The sequence below is a fragment of the Rhinopithecus bieti genome, unplaced genomic scaffold, assembly GCF_001698545.2.
Source record: "Rhinopithecus bieti isolate Rb0 unplaced genomic scaffold, ASM169854v2 scaffold_12155, whole genome shotgun sequence".
Lineage (NCBI taxonomy): Eukaryota > Metazoa > Chordata > Mammalia > Primates > Cercopithecidae > Rhinopithecus > Rhinopithecus bieti.
In genome coordinates, this window is record NW_016807423.1 from 2,678,604 (window position 1) to 2,699,059 (window position 20,456).

Sequence of the window (20,456 nt, forward strand, 5' to 3'; positions counted from 1 at the left end):
GAGGCATGAGAATCACTTGAACCTGGGGGGCGGAGGTTGCAGTGAGCCGAGATAGTGCCACCGTAGTCCAGCCTGAGTGACAGAGCGAGACCCTGTCTCAAAAACAAACAAACACAAACCAGAATTTATAAACCCTCTGTCCCATTTTTACGAATTCCAACAGTCTAACCTAAGTCCCTTCTACTTAAATCCTTTTGTTGTTGTTCTGTCTTCAAATGTATTTGTATTGCTGCAGACACTGTAGTTGAAGGGAGTTTGAATATCCCGAAAGCAACTTACACATTTATTTCTTGTAATCTACTGATTGTGGGTGTGAAATTTCATTTGAAATGCTGTTCCCATTGTGTCCTCTGTTTATGAAGGAAATCATTGGGGGTTCCTAGCTGAGCAATTAGAGAGCAGCTAGGGGCTGGGCACGGTGGCTCAAGCCTGTAACCCCAGCACTTGGGAAGGCTGAGACAGGCGGATCATGAGGTCAGGAGTTTGAGACCAGCCTGGCCAATATGGTGAAACTCTGTCTCTACTAAAAATACAAAAATAGCCAGGCGTGGTGGCGGGTGCCTGTAATCCTAGCTACTCGGGAGGCTGAGGCAGGAGAATTGCTTGAACCTGGGAAGTGTAGGTTGCATTGAGCTGGAGATTGTGCCATTGCACTCTAGCCTGAGTGACAGAGTGAGACTCCGACTCAAAAAAAAAAAAGCAAGCTAGGTTTGAAATACCTGCTCCAACCCATTTTACAAGGTAGATGAATGCTTGTTTGGTGCTTCTTTTTTATTTCTGTCTTCTCTCCCCTCAACAATATTGAGGGAGACAGTAGGTACAATAGATTTGGAACCTTGGATATTTGAAAAATCCCAATTCTGAGGCTTTTGTTCTTAGCTGTTAAGTTATGGCCAGTTTTCACCCACCATTGGCAGACAGCCCAGTGCTATAGGTAGTTTGTGAATGGTGTTTCAGTGTTAGCATTGAAAGTCCATGTTGGCCAGGCGCGGTGGCCCACGCTTGTAATCCCAGCACTTTGGGAGGCCAAGGCGGGTGGATCATGAGGTCAGGAAATTGAGACTATCCTGGCTAACATGGTGAAACCCCGTCTCTACTAAATATACAAAAAATTAGCTGGGTGTGGTGGCGGGCGCCTGTAGTCCCAGCTGCTCGGGAGGATGAGGCAGGAGAATGGCGTGAACCCAGGAGGCGGAGCTTGCAGTGAGCCAAGGTCGTGCCACTGCACTCTAGCCTGGGCGACAGAGCGAGACTCCATCTCAAAAAAAAAGAAGAGTCCATGTTGCAGGAAACCCTTGGTCCTGATCAACAAGATGGTTGATTACCCTAGGTAAGACTGGGATTTGGTGGTTTGTAGTAGTTGAGGGAGGAAACCACTTAGAGATGAGAGCAGATCTAATAGAAAGTGCTTTGAACTGTTAAATGTCTGGGTTTGAATCCTGGCTGTACCACTGACCATCTTTGACATCTTAGGCAGATCATTTCCCTTCTCTGATTTTGCGGAGAGTTTTGTGTCTTCTGGTACAGCCAGGCCCTTGGCTTGTATCCTCCACTTAGCAGCCCTTTCATATGTTTACCCAACAAAAGTTTAGAGAGTGAAGCCGGTGTGCCAGCATAGGAATTAGGTGCTAGAGATCACACTGAAGGCACATGGTTCCTGCCTTCCCTGTGCCATCTGTGTTACTGCAGCCATGGTGGAGTCTTTTCAGTAGCAAACCTCTAGAACTTTTCTGCCTGGATAGTCCACATTCATTGCTCTTAAAATTTGAGAGCAGACTCTGTTTCTAGGAGATAGTAGACTTGAGTTCTCTACAGGATAACCTTTTAGACTAAGAGAACCAGATCTTTCTTGACCCTTCAGATGTTGAAAGCTGCTAATCCTACTCAGTTTTTAAGTCTTGTTCTCATTTTCCCCTTTAGGAGTTCCAGCTCTATCCCTCACAAGCAGCGTAAGTGTGAGCAAGTGAATTAACATATTTGGGCCTTAGTTTATTTGTGAAATAGGGATGACTGTGATTCCCACCTCATGAGTTAGAAGGATTAAATGAGATCATTCCTCTTAGCACAGTATCTGCCATGTAGTATACAATAAATGGAATAAAATGATTGCATTGTCTACGTGTCTTGGAGAGTACTGGAGGCCAGCTCCTCTCCACCCATTGCCCAGACTTGAGCATCTCAGAGAAAGAAGCCACCTTTCATTGTATTCGTCTCTGTGTCTACAGCCAGCCCCTGCCTGGTGAATAGTAGATGCTTAATAGTATTGATTTATGACCTGAAGATGGTGATGGTGATGATGATGTAACCTATCTCCCAGGATTAAGGAAGATAAAATAAGAAAATGTATGTGAAACTACGCTTTTGTAAATGGAAAAACGTAACACCGTGTATGTCCCTCCACTAAGGTATTTATCACGGTGTACTGTTCTTTATTTGTTTGCCTGTCTTTTCTACTCATAGTCCATGCACTTCTCCAAAGTGGAGACTGCATCTTACCTCTAGTCCTGCTCCAGCCCCTGTCTGATAGCCTACACAAAGTAGGCACTCAGGTAGTTTAATTAAATGCAAATGGCATACAAAGGCAAAGAACTGTGAAGCTCTTATTAGGATAGGGAAAGAGGGCTGGTAAATATGACTGGTCCTTCCTTCCTTCCTGGTGCTACTTTTACACAAAACTGTTTCTGAAATAAACCTTCCTAGGGGAGTGATGAAATTGGCTGAGAGAAAAGGTGAGGGTCAAGAATAACAGTTTCATTATCTGAGCAACTGGACATAGTGGCTGGCACTTGGGCACATTGTCACAAATCTTTGTGTTGGGATTAATGCCACTAACTTGTAGCGTTGGGGTTCCATCTCTGATCATTATCAGCTAAAAATCGTCAAAATGTTTGTCATGCTCCAGGTGCCCTGGCTGCAGAGTTGTGCCAACTTGATGCAGATTGGGGCACCTCTCCCACTACTGGGCTGTTTGGGCCAGTATTTTAAGGTTCTGGAAAGTATGGAAGTACTGGCTGGGCAACATGGGAAGGTAAGAAGTGCCTCAGTGAGGTCCTTGCTGCTGTAACTTCTCAGAGGGTCTTTTCTCAGAAGCTTCCCTTTTGCATCCTCAGTGGCTCAAGTGAATATGCCAGTGTGCAGGCTCATTGTTACAACAGCTCCTCATGTTGTGGAGAAAGGGCCCCTGCAAAGTCACGTTTTGAGACTGGCCCTTGAAATCGCCTCTTCTTGGTCTTGGGAAGAAGGCTTGGCTGATGAGCTAGCATTATCAGAGATATGTTTATAATAGGCTAAATTTGATGTGTCCTGGGCCTTGGGTCTAGGCACCCTGGGAATTTCAGGGACCTACCCTCTTCCTTTTTTTTTTTTTTTTTTTTCATGGATGCGAGTCTGGCTTGTTCTTCCTCTCCGGGAGCATGGCACTGAGTCTCAGCACTTAGTTGGCCCCATTTCCCTCTGGGTGAGGAAGCGAACATCAGGAAAGTCTGAATATTGAACTGCAGTATTTGCTGTTATCTGCTGCAATGGGGAAACCCAAAGGTCAAGTTTCCAGAGAGTCTGCTGGGGATGCTGACTTGGTGCTGGTCAGAGTGGAAGCTGAAACATGTAGTATTTTATAATAAATACTAATGAAATCCTAGATCTATAATAGCATTTCGGATATCTAAAACAAACCATGTGCTTGTAAAAAAGTGGAAAGAGATCAACTTTAAGCCATAAATTCTTGGTAATAGAGGGTTTTTTTCTATTTATGTTTGATAGATATTTTTATTTCCAGAGGAATGTCAACTCCTAATTTCATAATGTATCATGGGCTTAAGAAAATTGAATTTAATAAAAAGCCAAAGATGAATGACATCCTTAAAGGTCCCAACACTTGTCTTTATTAGCAGGACAAACTGTGGGTCTCCAAACACTGCTGCTCTCCAAATGAAAGTTTAAATGAAAAGTACAGTTGTGTCACAGGTTAAATTTCATTGTGGGCCCAGCTAACATTGTTAGTGAGGAGCTGGCTGTATTTGTTTCCTTAGACACCAGGGCAGCCAAACTCACCAGGCTATAGAGCTCTTTCTGTTGAGGAAGTGTTTCTTCTACTTAGGGGGAGAGGAAGGGCACATCAGAAAAATCAGGAGTCAGATGAGCCTGACTCATGGGCCACACCTCAGAGTTGGCTCTTGGAAATCCCGGTTACCTGATTTTTTGCAGGGGGACCAATGTGTATTTTTTTGGTGTGTGTTCAATTTTGTTATTCAGTTCCAAACCCCCGTTTACTCTGTATGTAATGCTTCATGGGGAACAGAAGGTCCAGGGAATTAGGAAATGAGTGTTCCCCTCTCTTCACCTTGAGAGGAGAGGTATCACCTGGTCTAAGCAGCAGCCTGGGCCTCCCTTCTCTCCCCTCTGCCTCAGCCTTGCAGCCGTTTTGCCCTTTCTGTCTCTGGGTATAAGATCCTGTCAGCTTCCCCATCTTTGGAGATCAGCCCACCGAGACAAGGCAACCAGAATCTTTGAATCTCGCTAGCGTGAAATCTGACTGACTTGATTTGGTTTTCGGTCCTACTGTTATGTGTTGGATTGAAATAGATGCTTTAAAAACAAGCCCAATATTAGTGGGTAGGTTTTGCAGGGAGGATACCTGACTTTCCTGGGACATCAAGGAGATTGACCATTTCTCCTTGTGTTTTCCCAGCCATTCATTTCCTAAGTGCAGTCAGGTGTCATCTGTTTCGTGTTGCTTCTCCAGGCTGTCTCTGGAGAGAATCAGTTAACCTCGATTTTAATGATACTGGAAAGGTCTTCTCCAGAATGAAGGACCCGGGGAAGGGGTGCTGCCGGAGCTATTGGGGCCACTGAATGGGCAGAGCCCCCTTTCTTTCTCTCTGCAGTGGAGGCCCTTTCCACATGCTAATTTTTCTCAGACAATTTTGCTTTTATTATTATTTTTTTTTATTATTTCCTATTTGTCTCTTCCAGATGTTTTCAGGGCAGTTTTTTTTTGGTGTGTGTTGTAAACTAATTCCATTCATGTTTTAAAATTTATGAAAGCGCTAATAAAATGTCAAAGTGGTAAAATGTTAGCTTTTCCTCTGCTTTGATTAAATTTTGCAAACTGTTTTGAATATTAAAAGCAATAATTTTTTTTATTCTCTCTCCTTGCTTTCCCTCTTCTCTCTGGTACGCATGTGCTCTCTCCTGCCCTCTCCCTCCTCTGGTGCGTTCCTCCCTTCCCAGGAGCGATGTATGAGGCGTGCTGCACAGCCAGCGTTCTGCAAGCCTGTTTGCACACCAGGACCTTGGTGCTGTGCATCTCTATTAAATAGCGGAGACAAATTAATCTTAGAGACTCCAAACAAATTGTCACTCCTCCTCCTTCTCTTCCATTATGTTTCAGTGGACTGGGAAGGGCTGGCTAAGCAATTGGGCTGGCGGTGTAGGGGGAGTGTGTACTGCCTGAAAGAAAGGTGGGAGGCGCTAGCTCCTGTTACTGTTACTCACTTTTCTCCTCCTCTTTGGGATCCCCTTTGGCTTTTTTATCTTTTTAAAAAATTAAGAACTAATGAAGAAACTTACCAGCTTGGTTCAAACTTCATACAAGGAAATCTACGCATTGGTCTGATGGCTGGTTGTCTATATGGCAGGAGATCAGACCCATTTCAGGACAGGGACCTGGGCAAGAGAAAGAAGGGGGTATTCTTAGGGGCTCGAGTTAGCAAACCTCTGCTAGAGAACCAGTTGGAGAAACTGGGGCAGATGGCACCACTGTCTTCCTTCCCATTTCCAGAAACAATGGGGTTGAGGGCTGTGTCCAGTCCCTGGAACTTATGAGGATATTGGCAGTGGGAGGGTTAGGATTGTAACTGCTGGTGCCGTCTCACTCAATCTTGGGTTTGGCCTGGCAGGAGCTAATGAACCCAAAACACTCATTTTTTGTTGACTTGGAGCTACTGTTGGAAACGGTCGATTACAATAACTTATTTTTCCTTTTCTGTATCTTTGGCACTCCAGGAAATCATCGAGTTCCCCATCCTGAAGCTAAATGGCCGGACCATGGAGATTGAGTCTACCTTTCACATGTATGTCCAGCCTGTAGTCCATCCACAGCTTACCCCATTCTGTACAGAGGTAAGAGCCCTATAAGAGGGCAGCAAGGGCTGCTGGGAGGGGAATTTTGGAATCCTTGGTGCTCTATATAGGCCACTTAGAGAAAGCATAGGGATTATCAGTGCTTAAGGCAAGTGCACACTGGACCTAGCAGTTAGGTTTTATAAAGTCTGATGCTCCACGCAGGTCACTGTTGTTACTGGGGACCCAGGGAGAGCAGTGGCTTAGTCTGCCCCTGCTTCCCCAGCATCCCTTCCTGGTGACCGGCACTTGGAGACCAGGAGCAGAATGGCACTTCTGGGGTTCAAGTTCTTTCCAGTTCAGTTTCCCTTAGGGCCCCTGGGCAAGAGGTAAAGATTTCAGCCACTTGGAAGGCAGGGTTATGTTCAGGCCTTCTTAGCTTTCTGGCATTGTTGCTCTGTCCTCCTGTAAAGTGGCCCTGCGTGAAGCATAGGTTGTTTGTCGGAGGTACATTCTGTCACCGAGGGAAGAGAAGAGTGGTCTGAGTGAAGCATGAGGCCTGACTGGCCAAGGCTGAAATCTCCTTATCCTAGGCGGGTACTGTACTTGGCCTCCTTGTCAACAGGTAGGTATTGATCCCATTTTACAGGTTGTGAAACTGGGCCTAACTGAGATTTTGATGCTTGCTGTAGGCTCCAAAGAGCCATTGGCAGAGGGGAGGAGCCCCTGCAAGTTCTAACTCCCAGAACTGTGTGAAGCCTTCTGTGGCTACTTTTCCCTGTGACATGTCATGTAATGCACTCAGTGGTGGCCAACAGGCTGTGGTGCAATCGGGTTAAGAATGTGTGGTAGCAGGGATGATGAGAATCTTTCAATAATCTGGGGCTGAGGTACATTAGAGACTTTGTGCCTTCATTTAGACACCTATCTGCTACATGTGAATGAAATAGGTGGAAAGGGCTTCTTGAGTTATCCCAAAAAATCTCCTTGGTGAGAAAGCTGGGAACAAGTCTGTCTGACCCTGGTAGGCCCTGAGGCTGACTTAGCCCAGATATGAGGCCTTGAAATTGCTCTGAATTCGATGCCAGTGTTTGCCATCTGACCCAGGTGGGGCTTTTGCTGCAGGCATCCATCTGCCAAGGTGCCTAGCCTCTGAAGCCTTTTGTTACTCCAACTAATGATGTTGCGTTCTGGTTCTCTCCTTCCTCTACTGGGTTTTCCCCTTTCCCCGGATTTACCTATACCACCAGGGGGCGCTAATCTGACTTTTCTGCCCCATTTGAAAAATCACCATTTTAATGATGATGAAAATCCCGTTGCTTATGGGAAGGGAAGGAAAGACTTCCTTTAAGCCAGCCAGTTCCCTGATCCCTTCACTGGCATGAAAGGCTAATGTCCTCTTGTCTTTACATAGATAAGCAGGCCCAAATTTTGGCAAGTTTGCTACCTGTTTAGGAATGGAACAGAATTCTGCTGGAGCTGGACCCTGGGCAGGAGTGGATGCTTGAGAGTATAGGAAGAAGAGGGACTTCTTTTAGAGTGAGGCTGCTGCTGCTACTTTTTGTGGGGATGGGAGGAGGGATTGTGAGGCTATGATGAACAGTTTCTTCTTTCTAGAAAGCTTCACCCAAGGACGCACGTACATAATTTGGAGGGGAGTAGGAGTGGTGGTTGGGATCCTTATTATGAAACCTGTTCTAAAAGTGAAAATGTGGTTGTTCTGTAGGCACCGGGTCTGCCATTTTGTCTCACGTTTCCAGAGCTCAAAACTCTCCATGATCTTGTCCATCCTTTTTTGACCAGCCTCATATCTCTCTGCTTCGTCTTCCACCTAGCTCCCCTCACCCAGAGGTTGCCCTCTTACAGTCTGTCTTTTCACATGATGGTCCTTCTGCCTGCACAGAGTTCCCGCTCTCCCCGCCAACTCCTGCTTGACCTCCAGGACTCTGCTTAGGGTCACCTTCCCTGATCCTCAGATTGAGTTGTGCTTATTCCAACATAGAACTGATCAGATACTTTATACTATAATTATTTATCTGTCTCTTCACTAGACTATAAGTTCTTTGAGGGAAGAAACTAGACCTGATCCGTCTCCATACCGTCATTAGGGTCTGCTACCAAGTAGACACTTGATAGGTGTCCCTTGAATGAATATTGTCAAGGAGTTATTTTCTGTCTCTCCCAAAAACAACTGTACTGCTAACTTGTTATTTTGAGTAAGTGAAGTCTTATTTGGAAAACCTCAAATCATACAAATTTTGCCCTGTCTCCATACCAGATGGAATTGTGTCTCCAAGAAGCATAGACACAGGATGGGGGCTGCATTCTGAGACCTCATCCAGTCTGGCAGTTGGTGCCTTTTGGGGGAGGGATGCAGGTCATTCCAACCAGAGGAAATCTCTCTAAGTGTGAGGAACAACCCCAAACCTCCAGATTATACTTAAGTAGTTCCTCTGGCAGGATTTTCTCTCTTGTGCACAAGAAGTTCTTAACCCCAGCATATGTGTGTGTGTGTGTGTGTGTGTGTGTGTGCGCGCGCGCGCACGCATACGCACATGCATATGACACATGCACACGCATGGGCACATGCTTGTGTGGGGAAAGAAGCAGGCTCAGTGCTGGACAGTAGGAAGAAGGATTCCACTTTGAACAAGTCTCTAGCACACACAGAGAGACTTACTTTTATTGCTTTATATTAGGAATGTGTTAGTACCCTTCTTGAGGTCCCTTCTTAGTTTCAGTTGAGAGTCGGCCTGGAGACATAGTTCTGACAGAGATAGGATGGGATGTGTTTCATTCCTTCCCGAGCCCTTTCCCTGTGACCTCTGGAATCTGCTCCAGCTCATCAAGTCTCTGTCTCTAGCAGCTGGGCTGCTGCACAGTCCCTAACCATGTCTTCTTTTTGTTGTGTTATCATGAAAAAAACTAGAGAAATACTCATTTTGCTAAATGCCAGTAAAGGGCTTTGTCTTGCACCTGTACTTATAAAGGGTGAGATTTATTGGTCTCTTTGTCTGAGGAGAAAGAGTGGGTCTGATTATCAGATTGCACACCAGAGACAAGTGCTTATGTAATCAACAAACTGTCTTGGTGTCAGAATACGATTGTGTCGGAGATAAACTGTGAAAGGAGAAAGTGCTGGATGCTGACATGCTATTGGCATTGAGTTTCCTGGGCTGCTTCCTGTAGTTGCTAGTGTTTATGATGAAGCCAGCTTATTCCTGGACAAAGCCCTTGTGAGGGTAGGGGACCTCAGTAACCAGCCATGTTATCAGTCAGGGTCAAAAGCCCCTTGCCTTGTGGTTTCTGAGTCTGGAGAAGTGGGAGTTAATCTGTAATCCCTCAGTGAAAGGAGCCACAGAGCACACATTAATTCTTCCTCTCACCTCTCCTGCTTTAAGTGGCTAAGGTCTCTGAGCTCTGTTTAGCCTGTGAATCCTGGTTCTCAGCTTAATAATACTTGGCTTTGCTCTAGTACCTTCCATTGTGAGGAGTGAAAGCTTTTTACAAACATGTATTAACCCAAATGGGACTGGGCTTAAACTGTGACATGAAGGATTTAAGTTAGGACTAAGATAGAACTTCCCAGTATTAATTTGACAGAATTGTCTCGTTACTTCATAGCATCCTGTATAAGCCTTACAGGTGTCTTATCAGGTAGAGGAACTAATTTTTACTAAAAAAAAAAAGAGATGGGGCCTCTCTATGTTGCCTAGGCTGGTCTCAAATTCATGGGCTCAAGCAGTCCTCCTGCCTTAGCCTCCCAAAGGGCTGGGAAGCCCGCCAAGCCACCACGCCCAGCCCAGAACTAACTTTAATTTCATCCCTTCTTTGTCCAGTGCCTTGGCAGAGCTGATACGGGGTGGTCCATCCTTGGAGGGATTAATACAGGGGCCTGAGGCCTTCCCTGAGAAGGCTTTGTCTAGCTGAGCCAACTGCTCAACCCCTGTGTCTCTGGGGGCTAAATGCAAATCCTTGAGGAACTCAGCTGTGAGCCGTGCTTTTCTGGGCCACAAATGAAAATGGCTGTTGTCTGGGAAGCATAGTGAGAGAGGGAGCTTACCTCACTAGGCTCTTACCAGGCTGATGATTCTAGGATCACTGAGCACTGGAGTGGAGTTTGTGAAAGCCTCAGGATGCTGGAGCTCCATTTCCCCAGCTCCTGGTGGGAGAGTTGGGCTTAGTCTGCAGTGAGGCATCCTGCAGCAGAACCCCGGAGCAGCACTCTGGTTTTCCATTTTGGTGTAGTGATTTTCTTTTCTCTTTTTTTTTTTTTTTTTTTTTGAGATGGCGTCTCGCTCTGTCGCCCAGGCTGGAGTGCGGTGGCGGATCTCGCTCACTGCAAGCTCCGCCTCCTGGGTTTATGCCATTCTCCCTGCCTCAGCCTCCCGAAGTAGCTGGGAAACTACAGGCACCTTGCCACCTCGCCCAGCTAGTTTTTTTTGTATTTTTTAGTAGAGACAGGGTTTCACCGGTATGCCAGCATGGTCTCGATCTCCCTGACCTCGGATCCGCCCCACCTTGCGCCTCTCCAAAAGGTGCTTGGATTACAGGCTTGAGCCACCTGCGCCCGCGGTGGTAGTGATTTTCTTGCCCCACATCAGTGATTTTCCTGGGGCCCAGGGCAGGGGCTTATGGGGTACACAGGTGCTGACCTAAGCCTTATCTCCAGGGAGGGAGGGCTCTTGGCAAGGGTGCATTGCTTTCCTGTGTGAGTGAGACTTTCTTGAAGCCCTTGGCATTCAGCTCATTTGAGAGACTCGGTGGGAGCCAAGAGAAGAAGTGGACCTTACCTTGCCCCCTGAAACTCAGACCAGGCACAAGACTAATGTTTGGACCCTGGAGCTTCCTAAGAAATGAGAGTGACTATGGTCCGCCTTTTCCAAGATGTTCCTGATCTTGAGCCTCAGCTCTAGGCTTGAAGGTGTGTCTAAGCCCTAGGCTAAACAGGAGAGAAGCTGGACCAGAACGGGCAGCGGTGGGCCTGTAGGTGTCTGTCACTAATCTGGGGTTGGTAATAAGCCTCCTCCTGACTCTCTTTGGCCCCTTCATGACTGAGGCAAAACAGGGTATCTGCTTACTCAGTTTGTGGCTCTGGAAGGTGTACAGGCTCTGGGTACTAGTTGGGGCTGGGCATAGGAGGGGCTGTGGAGAATGCGTATTCCATGAGGGCAGAGTTTTTACATTTTTCTTCACTGCTGGATCCCTAGTTCCTGTAATATGGCCCAGCCCACAGCAGCAGACTTTTTTCTTTTTTTTTTTTTTTTTTTTTTTTTTTGAGACGGAGTCTCGCTCTGTCGCTCTGTCACCCAGGCTGGAGTGCAGTGATCGGATCTCAGCTCACTGCAAGCTCCGCCTCCCGGGTTTACGCCATTCTCCTGCCTCAGCCTCCCGAGTAGCTGGGACTACAGGCGCCCGCCACCACGCCCGGCTAGTTTTTTGTATTTTTTTAGGAGAGATGGGGTTTCACCGTGTTAGCCAGGATGGTCTCGATCTCCTGACCTCGTGATCCGCCCTTCTCGGCCTCCCAAAGTGCTGGGATTACAGGCTTGAGCCACCGCGCCCGGCCCAGACTTTCTATGAATAGTTACTGACTAAATAAAAGGAGGAGTCCTTTGTACTCCAAGATTATTGAAGCTGCTGACCTAGGGCACTTCCCCACCCCCAGCCCCCCAGCCCTTAGTGGACCATCTTTTCTTCTCTTTGACTCAGGCCCTCCCTCTGCTGGGCAGTTCTTTGGTCTTCCAAGCAAGGAAAGGGTGTGGAGGTGCCAGCCGGGTGGGCATGCTGTGGGTTAAAGCTTTGCGAAGCAACAGTGTAGTTAATCTTTCTAATTTATTTTCCTTTTAGACCATGGGAAGTCTGTAGGCAGCAGCTGTTACCCAATTAAAATACAGATTAATATAAAAACAGTTTCTGGAATATAAAATAGAGTGGCTGTGTCCTTACACTTCCTTAAAATACCACCTAATAATGACTTGATGAACTACAGAAACCCACCTAGAGGAGCTCAGCGTTTTTAAAATGAAAATTTCTCACTAAAAGGTGTATATTACCATTCCATGTAAGTCACCATGAGAAAATAACCTTCCCACTTAGAGCCAGTGACTTCTGTGCATTGGGTATTTGGTATTCATTAAGTATAATTATAGTTTAATTGGAGTTTAATCTCCCCCCCCCAACACACTTTAAAAAAAAGAAGTTTCCAAGCAAGTCTGAGGTACTGCTCTTTCTGAAAGTAGCCAGGGACATGCCGGGGGTGGTGATTTCCAGTTGGTGTCCAGGACATGGGGGCCTTATGCCCTCAGATCCTTGTAGGCAGTCTATCCTCAGTCTGTGCCTGAGGGATATTTTTACTTTAAACCAAACCACAACAAAGCAAAACAACAAGCTTGTTTGAACCCAGGCATGACCTAGGTGGAGCATAGGCCTGAGTCAGAAATTCTCTAGGTCATAGTCTGAACATTAGGCCTTTTTGTCTTAGTTTCCCCATCAGTTAAAGGTGACTCTGTCTCTTGCTTGGCTAGTTCATATCGATGAACCACGTATGCAGGGTGAAGAATAGGAGCCTGTGGGACTTCATAGATGTTAGGGAAGGTGTTAGGGAGAGTGTGGCAGGGGGCAGTGCTGGATATCAAGGCTCAGAGAAGGGGTGGACTTGAAGCCAAGTGTGCCTGACCTGTATGAGAACTCTCCAAGTTTTACAGGAACTTCTGTGAAGCTAGGAGCTGAATTTACTTGAGACTGTAATTGTGGGAAGTTATTGAGCCTATTGAATACAGAAGACATGTAACATCAATTTGTTTGCAAGCTGAAAGCTGAAATAGGTGTGAGAACATGCCTTGTGGTCAGTGCGTATATGTGTACACCCATCTCAGGGCAGGATTTTATGGGAGAAGCTCACATTGTGTCCTGGGTCCTGGGTCTTTATTCCCAAGTCTTCTAGTTGGGCTCTGAACCTAAAGCAGTGCCAGATCAGAGCCCTTTACAGCAGAAGGAGAAAAACAGAAAGGAAAGGGTTCTGTTCAACCTTGAGTCCCTTCACCCTGGTTGTCTACCCATCAGTTATTTCTCTTTCCTTTCAGCTCACCGGGATTATTCAAGCCATGGTGGATGGTCAGCCAAGCCTACAGCAAGTGCTGGAGGTAGGTTGAGTGACCTTTAATTCCTGACCTCTGACCCCTTCCTGCTGCCTTTCTCTCCCTCCCCTCCTGAGAATATAGCTGTGTAATTTGACTATGATTATGGCTTGATTAGAATAACATTTGCTGTCACATCAGTGACATGCTGTTGAGAGTATTGAACCATTGATCTGTCATCTCCAGCTGTTCCCGTCAGGGTTTCTGACAAGATGTCCCAGTGCTGCCAGGAGTTGGGCAGAGGGGCCCCCACCCCTTCCTGGCCTATGGCCCTGTGCTGGCTGGCTCCGGGGTAACCTGTGCTGGGTATGCTGGGGAGTAGGGGAACTGAGCTTGGTACTGTGGGACTAGCCCCGGGGACTGGAGGTGTTTTTGTTTAGCTTTAGTGTTGGCTTCTTGTGGCATGTGAGCACTTCATTAACTCACCCAGAACTCCCCATCGATGGCTTTTGTTTGCTGAGAGCTCCTCCAGGAGCTGTGGCTGGGCCCGCCTGCCCCACTGCAGCTTGCCGCTGGATGCTTTGTGCCTGTCGGGTGCAGAGGCTGCACTGGGTAATGATTCCTAATCAGAATAATTACAACAATTGCCTATGTGAGGGAAATCAAATTAAAGACTTTAAAACCCTTGGCAGAGACCACACTTCCAGGATGTTCTCCTCGGGGAGCTAGAAAAGGTTAAGATGCTGTTTCTTGCGCTGTAGCCCAAGGGAATAAGGAAGGGCAGTGCTTGGTCTTAGCTTGTCTCCCACCCTCCTCTGGCCTGGAGGTTTTCACAAGGGGAGAAGGTCCCCCTTCCATGTCTTTCTCTATGGGCGGCGGCGGTGGGGGGGAGAAGAGAAAAAGCCTGTGGATCTCATTAGGTGCTTTATTTATTTTTTAAGACCAATAAAGCCAAAGCTCAGACCTTAATCAAAGCGTAGGAGAAAGCAGAATATCTGCAGAAATAGCAGGGCACATCTACACTGGAGGTGTACAGCGTAGAGGAAGTAGTGTAGTGGCAGGGAGCAGGGCAAGATATCTTTTTTTTAGCCAGGAAATCCTGTCCCAGGCAGGAGAGAGATGCAGATTGAATTTCGTGGGCCCCCCCAAGGATGGAACCAGGGTCAGAGAGGCAAGTTTAGGCTCACCTCAGTGGCAGAGGGTATTTCCTGTCCCTGGGAGTATGGGAACCCAGGCTGTGACCTGTCTGGTTGGGAGTCAGAGTTTGGGCACCTGCAGTAGATTGGGAGAAGATAAGATGAGCTCTGAGATGCTTCCCAGCCACATTGACCATCTTTTTTTGAAGAGATTCATTCCTATGACCAAGGGAGCTCCTTAGCATGGACTGCTCCCCGTTAAAACAGACTCAAGGAGACAGAGGGAACTCATTCTTTCCTCTGTCCCAGCCACCATCCCCTGCCAGGGCCTGGCTCCTGAGGGATGCCAGAAGACAGGTACCTTTTTCCTGGAACATCTGTAGCTGGGATCCTGGAGGAAGATACTTGCTCTGGGCCAGCACCAAACCAGGACTGTTGAGGTTATGGATTTTTTTTCTCAGTGGCCCCAGTCAAGGAGAGATATGATCTTGAGGAGGCAACCCCCTGCTAACCCTCGGCCAGCCCTGGAACAGGGTGCTCAAAGTCTCACCCAGGAAGCTACTTTCTACTACTACATGCTTTGTGGGTAAGGAGGGAAAATTCTTGGTATCAGCTTGAAGAGAGTTTCTGGCCGGACTAGGAGACCAGACCGGACTCTGCTTCATCTCATTAGTCCTGAGATGTTTATAGAGATAAAGAGTTCATTTCTTGTCGGAACCAAGGACCTTAGCAGGCAGCCAGCTAGAGATTTGTTTACCTGACTCGTGGTAAAATGTGCTCACGAAATAGCTGCTATGCAAGCGAATGGCCTGGGTCCTAAGCTTCCAGGGACCCCAGTGAGTGTTGAGTGCTTCCTGTGATAAGGGCCCAGTTTTGCTGAGTATGGCCTCCTGTTGTGTCTTGCTCTCTCTTTCACTGTGCAGGAGTTGGGGCATCGGGGAGCCCCTCTATTATGTGGGGCACTTAACTTGGGGATATAAAACAGTGAGCTTGGGGGAGGTTATGCTGATTTAGGGAGCCCTAGTTTCACCTTACCTCTTTTCTTAGGTGACCCTGGGGAAAGGATTCATGCACGTGTGTGTGTGTGTACGTGTGTGTGTGTGTGTGTTTGTGTGTGTGTGTGCACATGCACATGCCTGTACATGCAAGGAGTTGGGCCAGAGTAACTGAGGAGACAGATCATTCAGCAGTAGAGGATCCAGAATTTATCTTTTGGGAAGATTCTTTGGCTGAGGAGGATTCTCTGGTGTACAGACTGTAAAGAGCATTTATAGAGACCTCATGGTCTGCATAGTCTGGCACCGGGGAGCAACTCTGACATTCTGGTTGGTAGGGCTGCTATAGCCGCGGAACTAGGTAGGATCCTTGGCCTTAGTCAAGGATGACTTTAGCATGGGCCAGGCCTCTGGCATCACAGAGGTCTATCCAGGGAGCCAGCCTATACCTGCTAGAAGTAATCCTACTTAAGATACTTAAAGATATCCATGGACTCTCAATTTGCTGCTCAGCACACGAGGCCCTTTACAGTCTGGCCTAACTTCGTCCTCCAGCCTCTGTCCTTTCTATATACTGTGGACTTCAGTCACCCTAAACTTTTACCTACTCATGTTTTCAGTCAACCAGCAAATATCTCTTGAGTAGATCCTGTGTTGGGTGAGAGATTAAGGTAGTGAGTAAGGCAGAGTTCCTGCCTTCGTGGTGCTTGTATTCGCAGGGAATGCAGACATTTAACAGATCATTGCTTCAAATACAAAATTATTGCATATGTACCTTTGCCTCTACCTGTAGTATCCTCTACTATGTTCCACCGTGTCAGGTTCCTACTTCAGTTATCTTTTTTGTGAAGCCTTTTCTGACTCCTTTCCCTGTGAAAGGTAGGGCTAGCCACTTCCTCTTCTTGGTCCTGTAGCACTGTGGTCACGTCTCCAGTGCTGGATCTGTTGTATTATGATGATCTGCCTTTCTCCACTTCTCAGCGTACTGCCTGTTCTGTGGTAGGTACTTATCACATTTAATTCTCAGAACAATTCTGTGTAAGGTTTTATAGATGAAGGAAACTGAGGTTCAGAGAGGTTACATGACTTTTAAATGACTCTCCATCAGTGACACAGCCAGGATATAGAATAGCCAAGGGTTGGAATCCAGATGTGTCTGACTTCCAATCCTGCATTTTTAACGACTATGTGAGATAGCCTTAAAAAATAATCTCTTGCATGGGTAGAAGCAGTGGTGTGACTCCCTCTCCATGCCTGGGGTCTTCTGAAAAATAGGCAATGCTTCATGAATTCTTTTTATTTATTATTTATTTATTTTTTACAGAGTCTTGCTCTGTCACCTAGGCTGGAGTGCAGTGGTGTGATGTCCGCTCACTGCAACCTCCACCTCCCAGGCTCAAGCAATTCTTCTGCCTCAGCCTCCCAAGTAGCTGGGATTACAGGAGTGCACCACCACACCCAGCTAATTTTTTTATTTTTAGTACAGATGGGGTTTTGCCATGTTAGCCAGGCAGATCTCAAATTCCTGGCCTCAAGTGATCCGCCTGCCTCAGCCTCCCAAAGTGCTGGGATTACAGGCCTGAGCCACCACACCCAGTCTTGAATTGTTTATGATATTTCTCTTGTTGTATACTGATTTTTAGTATTTGAATTTCCAGTGTGAGCACAAATAAATGGATCAAAGGGTTGAAGGGAAAGAAGGATTTAGAGTGTTTAGGAGCAGTTTTTCTCCCTGTGTAGAAATTGAGCTCAGCCTTCAAAATATTCTGCTGAATTTGAATCCTCAACCATGAAGAGGAGAAATACGAAGTTGGGGCCAGTTTTGAACTTTTAGCAGCTGGAGCAGGCAGCACTATCCCAGATGTCAGGATGGGGCTCCAGTCCAGTAAAGGGGACTCTTAAGGTGAAAATTTTCGTCACCTTCATTTGGTGAATAACCAAATTTGTAAGTTTGGTTGATAAACATTTGGTAGAAGAGTAAAACAAATAAATGAATGAGTGAAGCTGTGGGTTGGAGCCCCTGTTTGGGGCCTCCTTCTACTGTGTTCTCATGCCCCAGGACAATAGCCTGTCTGTGCTGGGCGAGGGGACCAATGAGAGGAACAGCCAAGTCAGAGCAAGGTGTTTGACCTGCTGGGATCTGGAGCAGGCTGCTAGGCAATAGGCGAGTGTAGGGTCTCCCTCCGGCTACACACTGGGGCTGTGGGATCTTCCTAAGGGGTTGTCTTCCAAATACCTCCGTGGTTCTCAGCCAAGCCTGAGAGCCCACAGAGGGGCCATAGTTGGATAAGATTACAATTTTCTCCTGCTCTGATTACAAGCAGCTTATCTGTGTTTCGCTGTTGTGGCTCTTCACAGGCTCAGGGAAAAAAAAAGGAAAATCTCATTTGTTCTTGTGTACTTTTCAGAGGGTCGATGAGTGGATGGCGAAGGAAGGCCTCTTAGATCCAAACGTCAAGTCAATTTTTGTCACCTGTGGAGACTGGGACTTAAAAGTCATGTGAGTATGAGAAGGGCTACTTTGCTGGCAGAGCTTGGAATCTGTGGGACCAGGTCTTGCCTTTTGGAGGCTTAAATGTCTACAAGGCAGCTGGGTCAGGGATTCTTCAGGTCTCTGAGGCTGCCAGGGATAGAAGAGGGTTGGGAGCCCTGCCTTCTGCCTCTCTGGAGCAGGGTGTGGGCAAGTCAAGGGCCTGCCTGGACAGCTGGGGCCTTCCCGCCTTTGCCAGGTCTCACTGCTCATGACAGCCCTTCCAATTGCTGGGGCTGTGTGTTACTGCCCTGGAAGGGAGGAGTTAAAAGAGTGTCTTGGGGAAAAAAAAAAATTAAGCCAAATACCATGTTTATTATGTAATGCAATATAGTAACTTATTTATCAACTATATAAAGTAGGCATTATTATTCTTCCTATTTTATAGCTGAGGAAGTAAAGGTACAGAAAGGTTAAATGATTTACCGAAGGACACACAGAGCTAGGATTCAAACTCAGGTCCTTGCTCTTAACTATTACACTATGCCGCCCCTTTATCTGGCCTGCAGGACCCTGGTGATCCAACTAGGAGCCCAGTGGTGGGATGAGAGAGGGCTGCTCTGGGAGCTGCCCATGTCACCAGCCTCCTCTTTCCTCCTCTGTCCCCACTGCTTATTTTACCTTTGTCTCCTGATCCTGTCCTGGTTATGGAAAACAGAATCAGTTTCTTTGCTGGGTTGACACTTGTGCATCTTGTCTGCCCTCATGAATACATGGCTTCAGATGGCCCCCAGGGAACTGAAGTGGGATGGAGGTGGTGGGGGCATTGTTTGCTGAGGAGTCATAGAATCTATTACCTCTGTGTGCATTGTGACTGAAGGTAGCAACAGGTATTCCTTGTGTGTGTGTGTGTGTGTGTGTGTGTGTGTGTGTGTGTTTGAACTTTTGAGCATAAAGTGGGATGTTGGTAAGGGGTGTGGTGTAGTAGCTCTGCAGTAACATTTTCTACCACATCGGGTGTCATCTCCTCACCAAGTCCCTTTGTAAGCCTTTTGGTTGCTGGACATTGAGGTGAAGTTATGTACCCAGGTGGGTGTCAAGCCTGCTATTGGACCCCAACTTTCTAGGTGAGACAGGAGGAAGAAAAGGCCCCAAATCACATGAGCACACACAGACCTCATCTCCCATACCCTTTAGGTGTGTACACACACTGACTGCACCCCTCTTGGTTTACTCCAGAGGGTCTCCATATTCCCATGTGACACCTCTTTGTCAGGGAAATTATACAGGCTGGAAGTAGAGGCAAATATGACTCAGAAGGAGTCCATGGAGAAGGAGTGGAGGAAGAAGGCTCTTTTTCTTGTTAATGGCGTCCTGGGCAGCTTTGAGTCCTTAAAGCGAGGAAGGAACTTAACGTGGATCTCTGTAGCCCAAGAGAAGCTACTCAAGGTGGGACCAGTTTCAGGCTGATACCCAGAATTCTGGGATTCATATGGCCCAGGAGGAAGGCCCTTTGGCCCAGTCCAGAGTTCTGTTTCCTCCAGGTAGCCTCCCCAGGACTGCCTTCATCCATTGTTGTTCTCTCTTTGGCATCTTCACCTTCCAAACACATGCATTTCAGAATCTTCTACTTTAACTGTGCACGATGTGTACATATATGTGTATATGAAAACTTTCCCGTGCATGAGGTTGGAGACTATAAACTTGGAGTTGATCTCCCCATGAGATGGAGAGGGAATTTCAGAGGGTGCTGTCTTCTTTTGGTCTGGCCTGTTCTGTAGCACAGTGGACTGTGGACAGGTGTTAGTGACTCAGGAGATTGCCCTGCCTCTTCCTGAAAAATGATATCATCAAGAAGAGAGGCTGGGTTGTGGAACCCAACTGTATATGAAAGGAAGCCAAGTTTTAATGAGCGCATACCTTGCCGCATCCACACCTCCTGACTACCGTCTCTGGTGGGTGGTGGTATTGTCTTTCTTTTATAGATGAAACAAACCAAAAACCGCTGTGGCTCAGAGAGCTAAAGACATGTAGCTAGACAGAATTGAATTCTAAGACCGTGTAGTTTCCAAAAGAGATGGGTAGGGCAGACTTGGTTGTCTGGTTTGGGTTTGGACTGGGAAGGCTGGTGAAGCTTCAGAAAAGGGTTTTCAGAAAGGAAGCAGGTGGCAGGGCTTAGGGGAGGGAGCTCTGTGGCTGCCTCTTATAAACAGGTCTCTGCATAACTGCTGGGAAGGCTCTTAATTAAATGTGTAACAAAATAAAAACAGCCGGAGAGGAAACCTAAGTAGTGCTGCGTGACAGCGCACAGCTAATCGGTGTTCCTGGAACCTCTTGGCAGAGACTCGTCAGATGGCTCTCGTCAGAGCCATCACCTTTTTATGTGCCCGGTAAAGGCTGCAGATGAGCCTGACAAGGGTGGTGTTAAATTGACACTCACAACTTGTTAGTCTGTGACTTACTTCTTATTTTGACATCCGTTTTCAGATTTAACTAAGTCTTAGGAATTCAGCAAACATTTTCATTTCACACTCTAGTTTCCGGAAGCCATGGTTCTTTCTCATTGCTGTCCTTACCTCCTCCTCCCCTTCTCTCCCCAGCAGCTTCACATCACTTTTGTTGGAAAGGGGCTGATAAGTGGGGCACTGAGAAATGGGAACTGAAGTGGCAGCATAAATCCCACTGGAGAAAAGATATCTGCTCCCATCCTGACAAA

The 20,456-nt window shown here is 46.9% G+C and overlaps 1 protein-coding gene across 12 annotated transcripts in view; it reads left to right on the top strand.

The window, feature by feature from the left end:
* The window catches only part of ERI3 (ERI1 exoribonuclease family member 3), a 136,212-nt gene that overhangs the window by 29,780 nt on the left and 85,976 nt on the right, over positions 1–20,456 (top strand). For all 12 annotated transcript variants that reach the window (XR_001887293.1, XM_017881848.1, XM_017881846.1 and 9 more), the window contains 3 exons: positions 6,004–6,120; positions 13,146–13,205; positions 17,679–17,770. Coding sequence is in view for 11 of the 12 variants with exons in the window: in XM_017881848.1 (XP_017737337.1) it covers positions 6,004–6,120; positions 13,146–13,205; positions 17,679–17,770 (269 nt within the window). In the remaining variant the exon portion in view is untranslated. The remainder of the gene's footprint in view (positions 1–6,003; positions 6,121–13,145; positions 13,206–17,678; positions 17,771–20,456) is intronic.